Source organism: Telopea speciosissima, chromosome 1, assembly GCF_018873765.1.
Source record: "Telopea speciosissima isolate NSW1024214 ecotype Mountain lineage chromosome 1, Tspe_v1, whole genome shotgun sequence".
Classification (NCBI taxonomy): domain Eukaryota; kingdom Viridiplantae; phylum Streptophyta; class Magnoliopsida; order Proteales; family Proteaceae; genus Telopea; species Telopea speciosissima.
Window position 1 is genome coordinate 9,949,127 of NC_057916.1, and position 14,471 is coordinate 9,963,597.

Here is a 14,471-nt window from a genome sequence, read left to right on the forward strand (position 1 = left end):
TCATTTCTTTTGGAAGGATAGATTGGATAGGAAAGGGATCCACTCTGTGGCTTGGAAGAAGGTTTGCTCTCCTAAGGGAGGAATATACATGGGATTTGATTCTCCTCTTTTTCAGCGTTCAGTTGAGATTTTTGGGGGTTTGATTTTAGGGTTCATCTTCCCCAAATGGTTTAGGGTTTGAAAAATGGTTTAGAGTTTGATTTTCAGTTTCAAACCCTAAATCATTTGAGGAAGATGAGGGCAATTTGATCATTTTATTCTTTAATTTTGATGGGTTTTTATTAGAAGGGCATTTTGATCATTAAATTCCTTAAAACTAACGTCTAACATCCCAAATTAACGGGACCAAAGTATTACAATGTTTTGAAATTAAGGGATTGCAATTAGAAACATTGTAGGGAGACATTTGGACAAATAGACATCTTTGGGGGGTATTTGTTAAAATCCCGATTTAGAATAAGAGGAAAAGAGAATCATGATCGATATGGATTGAAAAGGAATTATATCAGCTAGGGGGAGGAAGGTCCAGGTTGCACAAGGCAGAAATGTAAACAAATGATCGAAAATCCGAATTCAATCCGCATTTGAATCCATTTAGAGGTATCCGTATTCGGCCATGGAATATCCAGAACCGATCACATCCGATCCGTTCCAAGCCTAATATGGAAACCACCCGCTTGGACTTATCACCTGAAACCCAAGTCAAACAGACGAAACCTTTTTCATCTTCTAACGTCTGGAGAGGATAGCGGCTGGATCAGGTTCTCGTCCGCTCCAGTGAAGAACAGAAGTAGCAAAAGGATAAAGAAGAACAGAAGGGAGACAGAGAGAGGATTCCAGTGAAAATATGGTGTCAGCTCTTATTTTTTGTTTACTCTTCATGTTATCTACTCTATCTGCCCAAGCCGTAGCTTCGCTTGAACCATCTCCTTCCACAAGTGTTTGCATTATCGGGAGCGGAATCGCCGGCTCATCCGTCGCTCATTTCCTCCGCCGATATTCAGCCGATCCCTTGCTCCCCACAGTCAATGGCATTCGAATCTTTGAACGCCACCAAATCGTCGGAGGAAGGATGGCTACAGTCTCTATTGGTGGAGACACCTTCGAAGCTGGAGCATCCATTCTTCATCCCAAGAACTACCACGCTTTGAATTTTACCAAATCTCTTAATCTGCTCATCAAGGAGCCTTCTTCTGATTCATCGGAGTCCTCTTTTGGCATTTGGGATGGTACCGGGTTCGTTTTTAAGACCATTATTTCCAGTCCCAAGTCCCCTGTGTACACTAATATTGTATCGACCGTCAATTCACTCCTCATCTTCTTCAGATATGGATTTTCACTTTACAGAATGCAGAGATTTGTTGATGTGTGCTCTCCATCTCTCTCTCGTACGTGTTTGTGTATCTCTCTTCCTGTTTACTGGAGTCATTTTTTTTTTTCTGTCATTGCAGAATACTGTGGGTTCTTTCTTAAAATACTACACGGATTTGGCTTCTCGACCTGTTTTTGAGACTGTAGACGAGATGCTTAATTGGTCTGGTTTGTACGGGCTCACTCGTAGGACGTTGCAAGAGGAGTTAGTTGATGCCGGCCTCTCTCCACGACTTATGTCTGAGCTTATCACTGTATGTTTCTTCAATTTCCTCTCTTTCTGTTCATGATTAGTTTGTTGTTTCCAATAGCGTTTTATTGTCTCTGATTCTTTGAGTACAAGTGTACCGTGTGATGTCAAATTCTGTGCTACCAATGACTGTATTTCCAGAGTTTGAGCATGCCTATTGATTTCAGAAAGTCATGGAATAATACGGTAGTTCATTTATAAGCATCTAAGTGCAGAATTGGTTTTGCTCACAATGTGCCTCTCATGTAATAGTCTAGGAACAATGTTCAGAATGGGTTGTGCATGTTGTTTGACCTCTCTTAGCAGTTTAAATATCTGGAGTGTTTTCAGCAATTTTGGTTTCTCTTCTTCAGGAGCTTATAACTTTTCTCTCAGTTTGAACAATATGCGGTTTGGGTACTGGGTTATCTGCTGGAGCCTTAGGCTTTTCAGTTTGGATTCTTGTATTTTATCTTTATTTTTGGGATCACATAATCTAAGTTTGAATCAAAGGCAATTGTATTGGCGGTGCCTTTCTTTTTACCCTTTTTTAGTTAATTAATGGATGATTTATGATGTTAGTTGCAGGAAGTGAATGCATACTGAATGTGTCATCTGAATTCTAAAATGAAATCACATAATCTAAGTTTGAATCAAAGGCAATTATATTGGCGGTGCTTTTCTTTTTACCCTTTTTTAGTTAATTAATGGATGAGTTATGACGTTAGTTGCAGGAAGTGAATGCATACTGAATGTGTCATCTGAATTCTAAAATGAAATTCGACTGCAAACAATATAATGCTAACATGACAGAATGTAAAAATGAAAATCAACTGTAAACTGTTGCTTGGATAAAAAGGAAGTATAGAAGGTTTTGAATTTTGAAGCAGGGTAGCTACTTGAAGGGGAAGTGCTTCCTACCAAGTTATAAGCATTTCTTTTTTTGGCCTGGGGAAGGGGAGCAGTGAGGTGGGCCCCTTCACTTGTTGTCCGGAAGCATGTCTATTGTCTAATCACTGTTTGGACTGCTTGTGTTAAGCATATAGATGATTGCTCTTTCGAAAGAAATAGCGTTGATACTTGTGGAGTCTTTCTCAGTTGGCGTGCTTTCAATTGAGCCACCAAAAAAGGACAATATTTCACGCAAAGGAAAATTGTAGTAGTGATGATTGATGATGGAGAAAAGGATACTATATTTTGATGATGTTACATTTGATTAAGTTTCTTCTTGTTTGTTTCACCTTCAAGAAAGTTTCATAAAGACTAAGTAGAGGAAACCAATGACTACAACAACTCAACTCAACCTTATCCCAACTAAATGGGGTTGGTTACATGGATCCTTTTTCTCCAATTAACTCTATTCAAAGCCATACTTGTTACTAGTCCTAAGCTATGCATGTCTTTCCTCACAATTTCTGCTAAAGTCATTTTAGGCTCACCCTTGGCTCTTATCACCCTCCATATTAGAGCATCCAAAGGCCTCTGTTGCAAATGACCATGCCATCCCAAATGACTGTCTTGCAACTTATCATGTATCGGAGCTACTCCTAAATTAGCTCTAATTTGTTCATATTGTATCTTATCTTTTAGTTTTACTACTCATCCATCTCAACATTTTCATTTTTGCTTCACTAAGTTTGTTTATATGTTGTTTCTTCACTGCCCAACATTCGGCTCCATACATCATTATTGGTCGTATAACTGTCCTTACATAAATTTTCTTTGAATTTTAAAGGAATACGTTGATCACACAACACTCTGGATGCAACCCTCCACTTCATCCACTCTATTCTAATTCTTTGTGCAACATCATACTCTATTTTTCCTCCTTATTTATGATTGAACCTAGGTATCTAAATTTTCATTTCGAGTTTTATTTCACCAAAATGTGGAAGTTCAGATTACTTTCTTATTCTGTCAACTTCAGGGTATAGCGATTAATGATTGTAGTGTGCACATTAAAAGGTCTTGAGAAGAGACTGCAGATCATGGACATTTCCATAAGATTAAGCTGTCCAAGTTGAAGATGGGAACAGGGAAAGCTTTAGGACCTGATAGATATCCCAATTATGGTTTGTAATGCATGAGAGATGGCTGATTATTCTTGCTAATTATAACTGATTTATTAGTGCTGACAAAATGGCCAGTGAATGAAGGAAAAAATCTTAGGGCCCATCCATAAGAACTAATTAGATATTCATAGTTGCACCAACTATTGTGAGATTAAACTTATAAACCCTTCTATGTTCAGACAGAGTAATTCTGAACAGATTAAGATCTGAAATTAGAGTATATGGAATCAGTTTGGATTTAGGGTTTAAGCCAAGGTGATTAACAACTGAGGGAAGAAGGTAATGTTAGACGGACTGCCAGATGTTCTTTACCAAATCCTTCCCGCTAGATATGACTTCAACCAAATTGTGGGCATATTTATACAAAATTTGGGAATTGACTTACCTGGCATGGCACTATGAAACTATAGTCTCCATCAAGAAGAGAAGAAATTTTATTTTTTTAATGTAGCATAAATTGCCTTTCCCCTGTAATAATGGAACATTGTTCTTGAAGGGATGGTGCATCTCATGTGCCTTCTAGTGATCTTAGATTAGCTTTCCTGAGCAAGACCTTGTTTACCTCTCTGAACTAGGTCTCTTTGTGCAGTCTAACACATCTTGAATGAAAATAAATTGAGGTCCTCATCACATGAGAAGTGAGCATGTTTGGCTGAGATTGTGTCAGATCTGAGCTTTGGGCTATGTTCTGAACAATGCTTTATAGGTGGTGCTCCAAAAATTATGGCTGTGGGAGTTCCAAGATGCACTAAGCTAAATACAACAGTTTGGTCATTACATTCATGGAATGCAACCCTTTCTTACCAAAAAGGGGAAGAACATTTTATGATCTCCCTTCTTTCACTGTAATACCATAGTCACTTACCAATGACGTACCCATATGATGATTGGCCTAATTCTCCATCTGCTAGTTATATTGTGACAACTGGCCATAGCCCATCTGACCAGATGATACGTTGAAGCTTATTCCCAGTTTTCCAGAGGAAATGATGCTCAACTTCCCTAATATTTTCTTTTTGTCTTTTCTGCAATAGCCATAATCACCAAAAGAGAAGAAGAGGAAAGATCTTAAGCTACCAAGAGTTGCTTTTAAGGGTCATCTTACTCCCACCCCCCCCCCCCTCCCCCCCCCCCTCCCCCCTCTGGAAGATAAATGCCACTCTCTTTTCAAACTGCTTCATAATCAGAGTTCAAGTTGTGCCCTCTTGTATCTTGGCCCTAACAGTAGCCTTGAGCATATGAACTGAAGAGTTCCTACTAAACACTTGACGCAAGTGGCTATTTGCCAAATTGTAAGCACTTCACTCTCACTATAAATTTCATCCCTGCAGAATTAATCCAGGAACCAGAATATTGGTCTTAAACATATCTCATAAGTAGTCAAGTGACATGGTTGAAAGATCAATCAAGGTCTCTTTGTTGGGCATGAACCTGTTGAGAGTGGACGTGGATCTCTTGAGTGAGGAGCTAACGAATCAGTTAAGCATCTCAATGAAATACCGGAGTTGTCATTGGGGATCAGGAACCAAATCAAGCCACATTGATGTGGCTTCTATGGGGCTAACTTGCAACATCACTGATATAAGGCTTTGGTGCTATGCCCATTAAGTTTTAGTGACTGTACTTCTGATCTAGGTGACATCATTGGCATGCGTCTTTGACCATCCTTTGCATTTCATTGTGGGTTTTTTTGCTGGGATAGTCTAGGGTAATTCTCAGAATATAACTCAATGGGCTGATGAAGATATGGATCTCTTATGAAGGACTGCTGAGAACCAAGAGGCCATTACCCATGATATTGGCTGTCGTAATAGAACTTATTTGAATTTTTCCTCTAAACTGATGTTTGGATTCCAATTTCAAACTAATGGACAAAAGTACTTAAATTACGTCAAGGCAGATCAACTTTGTCTACATCAGATATTAACTGTTTTATCTTCCTGATCAAACTGAACCACAACCAATTGGATGCAATAAGAAAACTCCACCTAAGTTTTGAACTCTTAAGAGGTTTCTTTTACCTCTTCATATTTGGATTCTATAACTGCCAGTCAAAGTCAAATATACGTAAGATATTAATCAATGAACCTTGACTTTCAAATTCAAAGCTTCAAACAGAACCTAGCAATATAGTTCGTGTCTATATTTGATCGAAGATAAATGTTCTGTCTTTGAAACATGAGGACCATGAATATCTCTGGAACTAGCTTATCATAAAACAGACCTGGAATCTTGACTCTTTTGACTGTTTTCTGTTATGAAGATTTCCTATAGGTTGTTAATGAAGCTCCTTGATTAGCTGTCTACACATCTTACTTTATGTCATATTCTAATAATCTCATACTTTGCATGTTTACTTTTATTTGTAGGTGATTACAAGAATTAATTACGGTCAAAGTTTAGCCATCAGTGGACTTGCTGGAGCAGTTTCCATGGCTGGCTCTGATGCAGGGTTATGGTCAGTTGAAGGAGGGAACTGGCAAATTGCTGCTGGGCTCATTAACAATTCAGATGTTACACTGCACCTCAATGAAGAGATAGAATCTATTACCCATCTTGGGGACTATTATGAGCTTAACTCCACTAAAGGAAATAGTTATGCTTGTGAAGTCACAGTAATTGCTACGCCATTGGATGAGTTGAATATTCAGTTTAATCCTCCAATTTCAATTCCTGAGAGGAAGTTACAGCACACGCATGCCACCTTTGTGAGGGGCCTCTTAAACCCTGTCAGTATTCTTTCTGTCATTCATTTTAAGTATCCTTTTGGAGATCCTGTACTTGTATTTTCTTTCACTTCTCCTTTTTTTTAATACATTTCTGTGTCAAGGCGTACTTTGGCCTACGTTATGTGTCGGAAATTCCAAAACTTGTAGGCACAATTGAGGCTCCTGATCTCCCTTTCTCCAGCATTTCTATCCTCAAAAAATACAGCGAGGAGGACATGACACACAAGATATTCTCACGTAAGCCATTGACAGATGCATTACTTGACCAAATATTCAGGTAATATTTCCCTCCATTGTCATAATTCTGGAAGCATTTGATTTTTATGGCCTCAGAAATATTCTAGATGGACCAATCAACTGGTGACTTAAATCCTGCAGCATGAGTTCTTGGGTGGGAATACCCAAATGGCAGCCAATGTGATTTAGTACGAACACTGTAGCAGCTATTTTGGCGGAATGCTTTACAGTCTTTATACTCATAATATAGACAACCTCATAAATTTCTTAGGTGCTAATTGATGTTTATGCTTCCACTGGCAGTGTTAGGAAGGAAACAATCCGGATTGATTGGGGTGCATATCCTCATTTCACGGCTCCAGAGGTGTTTGCACCTTTTGTTTTGGATGATCTGCATTTGTACTATTCTAATGCCTTTGAAAATGCAGCAAGCACCATAGAGACTGGTGCTGTTGCTGCGGAAAATGTTGCCCGGCTCATTCTGTCCAGGCTTTCTTATCAGACAACTTCAAGATCACCAAATCCTAAGAGCTCTGCTCCTGATGAAGTGGATTTGCATTCTGAGCTCTGAATTGATTGTAAAATGTGTGAGTACCGGGTTTTTCCAGGTTCTGGGATATATACAGTGCTTTCTGGACTGGTAGCTCTGATGTGGAAATTTGTATTTGTAGTGTAAACCTAAGAAATAGATTGCCAATCCCTGAAATTTTAGAGGATAGGGACCACTGTATTGTATTTGCTACACCTAATACATATATTACCAATTCCTAAGATCAGCATGATTTTAAACAATCGAATGTATGTGTTAATTTTTGGGGAAGCATTAGTGAAGTATATTGATTGACCATTCAAGATAGGGGTCATATGCCAAGTCTAGCTTTCATTTCACAGGGTCCCGGGAAGAGTGGATTGCAATTGGTCCTAACCTTGGTCAATTTTTGCATGAAGAAGCAGCTGCTTTTCAACTTGAACCTGCCATTTTATGCTGGCTGCCTTAGCTTTCTCTTTTTTTTTTTGTGGTAATAAGAAATTTATTGATGAGTACATGTTATGCACATGAATTCTGAATTACAAGCTTCAAGAATCCATGAAGTTGATACAGCCCAATCGGGTCCTACATGTTGAAAAACGTTGTTTCTTGACGAGGGAATCAATCAAACTGTTCCCTTCCCTTGGAATAAAAGAAAAACTATATGACGCTACATGAGCAATGTCATGAATTATAGGGGACATCGAATGAGGCGAAGACATTTGATCACCATTAAGGTAATTGATTAGCTCTCAATTATCATATTCGACAATAAGGTGGTTTAGACTTTTGCAAATGCCTGAAGAACCTGAATCGCCATTGCTTCTACTACTATTATTTGGAAGGTGATTGAGTAAATAAAAATATGGGAGGTAGTTTTCTGTCCAGGAGTGTGTCCTACGCCAGCACGCCCATGCTCGATCTCTCTCCTCCTCATATCAAGATAACACCATTACTGTAGAGGGGGATGGATGAGCATTTTCAAATAGGAGAGGGTGACTTGAGATTCATTCCATTTTCAGGGGGTGTTTCATAAATTACCCTAAATTTAAACATCATATAAAAAATGAATTAAAAACTGTTATTAGGTTAAAGAAAACCCAAACTCGACTAGGTTAAAGAAAACCAAAACTCGAACTAGAACATATTTTCTTATGGGAATTTTTCACGTATCTCCGGTCAGAGGTGTCACGTAATTACAAAAACATCCGTTAGTTTTGAAAAATTATGTTTGCACCCCTACTTTTGTAAAAAAGTTAACAAATGTACCCATTCCTTTAAATTGGGACTAACAACTTTATAATTCAAGGATAAATTGACCAAATTACCCTTGCGTACTGGGTTTGGAAAAAAAAAAACCAACTCTCGATCTTTTAGGGTTTGAGAAAAGGGAACACATCTCCTCTGCTCTGCAATAGCTGCAACTCATCTTCCCCCGAATCGTGACCTAGCAGTAAATCAATTCAAGGTTGAGAAATTCGTGGAGGATTACAAGTCTCTCAAACCCACCAGGTATTCTTATTCTGAGATTAAGGAGATGGCTTTTCGATTTAAATGCAAATTAGGACAAGGAGGCTATGGCAGTGTGTTTAAAGGAGAGCTCTCAAATGGAAATCTTGTTGCTGTAAAGATCCTCAAACTACTAGCTAGTGATGGAGATGATTTTATCAATGAAGTGGGCACCATCGGTAGGATTCACCATGTCAATGTGATCCACCTTCTTGGGTACTGTGCAGAACGATACAAGAGAGCATTGATCTTTGAATTCATGCCCAATGAATCACTAGAGATTCATATTCTCAGTAGATTTTTAACAACCCTCTGCGACACTGGAAGAAGCTTCAGGATATTGCAATAGGTATAGCTAGAGGAATTGAATACCTTCATCAAGATTGTGACCAGAGTATCCTCCATTTTGACATCAAGCCTCGCAATATTCTGCTAGATAAAATTTTAATCCCAAAATATCTGATTTTGGGTTGGCAAAGTTTTGTCCCAAAGGTCAAAGCAATGTTTTGATGACAACTGCTACGGGAACAATGGGTTATATTGCACCAGAAGTCTTCTCCCAGAACTTTGGTAATGTTTCCTACAAATAAGATGTTTACAGTTTTGGGATGTTGTTGCTTGAAATGCTAGAAGGAAGGAAGAATATAGAAGCCTCAGTGGAGCACTCCAGCCAAGTATATTTCCCTGAATGAATTTATAATCGCCTACATCAAGGGGAAGAGCTGGGCTTGAGGATAGTTGCAGAAGAAGATGCCGAAATTGCAAGGAGATTGACCATTGTTGCAACTTGGTGCATACAGTGGTACCCATCAGGTCGCCCTTCAATGAAAACTATGATTCGGATGTTGGAAGGAGATATTGATAGTTTGGAAATGGCGCCTAACCCTTGTTTCCAACCCTAAACGATTTAGGGAATGATGAGTTTTTTTTTTTTTTTTTTCTTTTCAAACCCAACTTGTAAGGTCAATTTGATCAATTTATCCTTTAATTGTAACATTGTAGTCTCAATTCAAAATGGATGCACTTGCTAGCTTTTTACAAAAGTAGGAAGGCACTCAGAATTTTCCAAAACTAATAGGTGTTTTTGTAATTATCTGATACCCTCAGGGGAGGTACGTGAAAATTTCCCTTTCCTAATCTTTCTTGCTAAAAATATAAAGGGAAGTATAAATCCTCGTTTAAGACAATAGCCAGTTGCTTGCCCTACGGTAAAATTTCTAAATCCTTGCTTGGACCAAGTGGTTTTCACACCAATCAAGTTTGAAGGTCAAATCCTTGGCCAACGGTGCGTTGAATATTTTCCTTGACCATTCAAATCTTCGCCGAGATTGATTCGTTGATCATGGCACATGGTGCAATGCCTTTGGCCTGAAATTGCCAAAATGAGTATTTCCAAGCTATGTTATCAATCCTCCTGGAAGAAGTGGCCAACATGCAATCTCTTGGTAAAAACTCTGAAAGTCCATTTTAAGAGAGCAGATTATCAATCAAATGATAATAAACCAAGTATTTATCTTGCTAGAAGCAATAACAACCACCAACTCCACCCCCCAAAAAAAAAAAAAAAAAACTCTGAAGTATACTCTCTCTCTCTCTCACACACACAAATATCCACTGATCAATCCACATGATAGATCAACTGATTCTTAAGATACATTATTGATCTATTGATCTACTTATTCCAACCAGATTCCAACCAGACATTGCCACCTTGCTTTTGAACATGAGAAAATTAAGTCACAGTATCATTCTTTCTGAAATCATAGCTGCTGAATCATCGATCCAGCCACAAAATAACACCATTGAAATAGCAGCTGCTGATTAGAGTAGCAGAAGAAAAAAAATAAATCTAAGGGCCAAGGTTGGAGAAACCCCTTCCATCCTTCTAGTGGGGAGACCAAAAATGGAAACCAGGCCTTTGGTGATGCACATTGGCGAACCTCACCTTCTAACAGTCATATGTGCGTCTGTCTATGCTTAAGGCATCTCTGTAGCTGAAGCAAGAACATCTATAGTTAGTACGTTGCACGTTTCTTAAAGAGAACTTCAATTACCAGTACCAATTGTTTAGAACCAATTCGATTTACTGAAGTCCCTCAACTTTCTGAGGTGTCTCTCCATGTCTTGTCTTGTTTTAATCCATTCTTCCCTCTCAATGACAGTAGTGGGATCATCTCTTTCACTCTGAAGAAAAAGACAATGGAATCAGGAATCTATAATTAGACATAAATTGTCTGGCATGCCGAGAGTGGAGAGATAGTCACCAGATCAACTATTTTGAAGGAGTTCCCATTATCACGAATGATAAGCAAGTCCCGCTTTCTATCCCTATTTCTTCCTGCTGGAACAGTAACCTGTCAATAAACAGTCAGCTAAACTTTCCATCCCCAAAAAGGCATATCAACCATTAAAGCAAGATTCCAAGGAATACTTTGTGCAAACATTGATCCATTGATTGAATTACTCATGTAATTACCAAAATTTCGCAAGTCTATTGACATGAAACAACAATTTTCTCTTGAAATTACCATGGCTTAATATAATCATAAAATAAGACTTAACACAGGCACCCATTACATCTAACATTGAAATCATAAAATTTCTACAAACTCAAGTTCGATGCTTTGGGCTGTAAGATTTTCATCAGACCATCTAAAGTACCAGTGTGAGGTGTCATCACACATAAGGCTGGAATGGAAGAAGAATAATAATGAAAAACTAATATCACTAATCTAAAATGATAGGCAGCAAGAAGGCTGGGAGGCAAAAGAAATAGTTTAGTGCATAAGAAGTTAAGGCATATTTAAACAAGCAATCCAGAAACAGATTAATGCTGACAAGGGATGCCTCACCAAAACTTTTGCTCTGGTAATTGACTTAGTTTTTGAATCAATGACATAGATCTCCTCAAAATCTAATACAAATTCTGGATCACCAGATCTTCTGTTTCTGTAGTGCTTTGTCAAGAAAACCTGCAGGAGAACAAGGTACTGTCTGAGAAGTAAAAATATGTAAATTGTATTCATCGCGTTTATATCTTGAATCAGAGGACATGTTCTGACCTCTAAGTAACATAATGAAAACTACAATACACATTCTACACAAAAATAAATAAAATAAATTCACCAAAGTAACAGGACCGCACGATATTTTGCACAAAAAGAAACAAAATTATTTTAACTAAGATTGATTAGACAAGTTATATAATCAACACAGGCTAAAAGTTCTATTTATTGGAGAACGATCCAGTAAAAATGATAGCTTTGCTTTTGAAGTAATATGGCTGCTGTCAGGATGAGGAAACCAGCATTGTCTCACATTATAAAGAGTATTCTCATCTAATAAGAACAAATTTACGTATCACTTTCTCCAAGTTTTTGTTCTGCTCTCAAGTCTGAACTTATGAAGTCTCGTTTCTGTAGTGGACTAGTTCGTTAATATACCACTAATCAATTTTTAATAACATCATGATAGTGAGCCCTGATTGCAGCAGATGCTACTAAATTAGCTGGCATTTTGTTACCAACTATTAAGAATTATTTCCCCCTACTTGCAGTATCAAAAACTAAATCACCAACTTTAGACAAAAGACGAGCAATTCTAGTAACATTTGTAATATGAATACTTCTACTCTTTGCAGAGATGTAATGTGCCATTCTAGGTTCTTATTTCTGAGTATGATGGCCAATGCTCCTACTTCCATAATCTCTTCCAAATTGATTTTCTAATACCTCCTTGTCAATTCTTCCCACACTTCCTCGAAAGGTAAGAAAATTTTAATCCTTATGACAAGTGCATATGTTCACATGTGGCATGGCTTATAAAAAATTGAGAGAGAGAGAGTGTGTGTGTTCTATGCATTAAGTGCACTGCACCCAGTAATGCTTCATTTTATGATAGATTGGGCAAACAGCAGTCAAATAAGAGGAATTTTGTTAAATACTAGTACATAATATCTGTAGACCTTATGGCCACTTGTTTGGCAACATGGACCCTTCAGGATTAAACTGAGGGTGTTACTGTTTAGATAAAAATGGTACTCAAAAGGACCAATTTTATAGTGATAACAGAATTTAGTTCTCAAAGGACAAGGTTCCTGACTTTCCTCTGTTAGAAAAGTATCAGCTTTTACAAGTTCAACATGTTTTGCAGGGGACTCCCAGAGAAGCATATTATCTGCTTAATCTTCGAAGTCCACCATCCCCACACCCCTGCCAAAAAAAATGTCATATCATGGGGACTTCTAATTCCCTTCAATTTGCCACTGAGGAGCAAGAACATGAGAAGTTGTACATACTGATATATCATGAACTCCAGCATTATCTGACATTTCAGTTGGAATCAGGGTCCTGCACACAGCTTAGTGCATAGATGGCCAGAAACCCCAGATACATGATATCCTAAATATTTGTTCGTAACAGCCCTGACTTCAAGTAAATTGAACAGAATGATTTTGTTCTTGACAGAATCATAGCGAACTATAGTTTACACACCAGAAAAAAGAAAAGGAAACAAGTAATACACAATGAATTTTAAACAATAAAGTAATTAAAAAATCCCAAATATTCATCAATACCTTCATAACTTCCCTCTCACTTTTGTATAGCGGATCTCGGGGTGCATCAATTGGTGGCTCCGTAACATTGTAGCATCCATAATCACTTTTTGAACATCTAATATACTATGCATACAAAAAAGTATAACCAATTAGTTCAAAATTTATAATTTAACCTAGCACCAGTAAAAACTTTTCAATAATTACAAACTTGTCCACACTCATACACCAAAGAACATTCAATTTAATTTGATGAATTTCACTGTCAATGTGTAGAGAGAAAAAAACACATGAGGAAAAAAGTATTCAGAACCTAGAATCAGTTTCAGGTACAGAAATCAATTTGTTATCAATCAAGAAGAAATAAAGAATAAATCAACATTCTTTCTCAGTTAATAGTTCAATTTATGAAACATTCTGCATTTCACGGCCAACAAGTAGCACTGAGCAGTAAGCCAAAAGAAGTAAAACAGAGCTAATAATGTCATTACCTTCTGAGGAATCGGAGCTAGAACTTTGGGTATAGCATAAATATCAGTGTCCGGAGGTGTAACGTACATCTGCCAGACAAAAAATAAAATAAAATCAGCTCATCAAATGCAAGACTTTTTTTTCCTTTTCGTAAATACTAAATATCAACTCAAATAACCTCTCTGAAATCATAGACATCGTTGTCAGGATCAGGCGGCTTCCTGATAAAGAAATCACAGTCAAACAAGCTGATCTTATGGAACTCATCCTCATTAATCCTATAATCCACCACCTTATCCGAGTCCCAACCCTGAATGGAAACAAAGCTCTTACTCTGCACCATCTCTATATCATCGCCGACATTGCTCTCAGTGGTGGAGACAACGGCGGCACCGCCGAGGAGGTGGTCGTACTCGACGTCGTAGTCCTTCTTGTTGTCGACTTCTTCTACTTCTTCTTCATCAGGGTCGTAGTCGTCGTCGCCGCCGTCGGCGTCGCCTTCGTCGGCCCTAACACGGAAATCGTTTCTCTGTCTTGTCAGGGGATACAGTGGTTTCGCATTGAGAGATGGGAAGCTGAGGAGCGAACATTTTGGAGAATGGAAAGTGAGGGAGGAAGTAGTGGGTGGAAGTTTCTGTATGAGAGGAGACTGAGGGAGAAGAAGTAGAGCTCTCATGGCCGTGGCCATGGCCAAATGGGATATGGCTTCTCTACTTCTCTTTCTTCGTCTGTGACAAACAGAGCACACAGGTGAGGAGAGAGTGGAAAG

At 38.2% G+C, this 14,471-nt stretch overlaps 2 protein-coding genes across 2 annotated transcripts; one reads left to right on the forward strand and one right to left on the reverse strand.

Annotated features, from left to right (window-relative positions):
* Window positions 1–785: 785 nt before the first annotated feature.
* On the forward strand, window positions 786–7,417 carry LOC122660313 (farnesylcysteine lyase-like). The gene is made up of 5 exons (XM_043855561.1): window positions 786–1,366; window positions 1,452–1,625; window positions 6,042–6,401; window positions 6,503–6,678; window positions 6,942–7,417. The coding sequence occupies exons 1-5, from the start codon at window positions 848–850 to the stop codon at window positions 7,207–7,209; spliced, it is 1,497 nt and encodes a 498-aa protein (XP_043711496.1). The 5' UTR covers window positions 786–847; the 3' UTR covers window positions 7,210–7,417.
* A 3,030-nt stretch (window positions 7,418–10,447) lies between these two features.
* LOC122660319 (PLASTID TRANSCRIPTIONALLY ACTIVE protein 6, chloroplastic) lies at window positions 10,448–14,414 on the reverse strand. The gene is made up of 6 exons (XM_043855574.1): window positions 13,881–14,414; window positions 13,723–13,791; window positions 13,253–13,357; window positions 11,529–11,648; window positions 10,941–11,030; window positions 10,448–10,860 (listed from the first exon to the last, which is right to left on the reverse strand). The coding sequence occupies exons 1-6, from the start codon at window positions 14,388–14,390 to the stop codon at window positions 10,744–10,746; spliced, it is 1,011 nt and encodes a 336-aa protein (XP_043711509.1). The 5' UTR covers window positions 14,391–14,414; the 3' UTR covers window positions 10,448–10,743.
* Window positions 14,415–14,471: the final 57 nt, after the last annotated feature.

Coding starts and splice junctions, on each gene's coding strand:
- LOC122660319 (XM_043855574.1), bottom strand. CDS start 14,390: ATGGCCACGGCCATGAGAGCTCTACTTCTTCTCCCTCAGTCTCCTCTC. Junction 13,792..13,880: donor ATGTCTATGATTTCAGAGAG/GTTATTTGAGTT, acceptor TTTGTCTGGCAG/ATGTACGTTACACCTCCGGA. Junction 10,861..10,940: donor CCTTCAAAATAGTTGATCTG/GTGACTATCTCT, acceptor CTTTTTCTTCAG/AGTGAAAGAGATGATCCCAC.
- LOC122660313 (XM_043855561.1), top strand. CDS start 848: ATGGTGTCAGCTCTTATTTTTTGTTTACTCTTCATGTTATCTACTCTA. Junction 1,367..1,451: donor GAATGCAGAGATTTGTTGAT/GTGTGCTCTCCA, acceptor CTGTCATTGCAG/AATACTGTGGGTTCTTTCTT. Junction 6,402..6,502: donor TGAGGGGCCTCTTAAACCCT/GTCAGTATTCTT, acceptor TTCTGTGTCAAG/GCGTACTTTGGCCTACGTTA.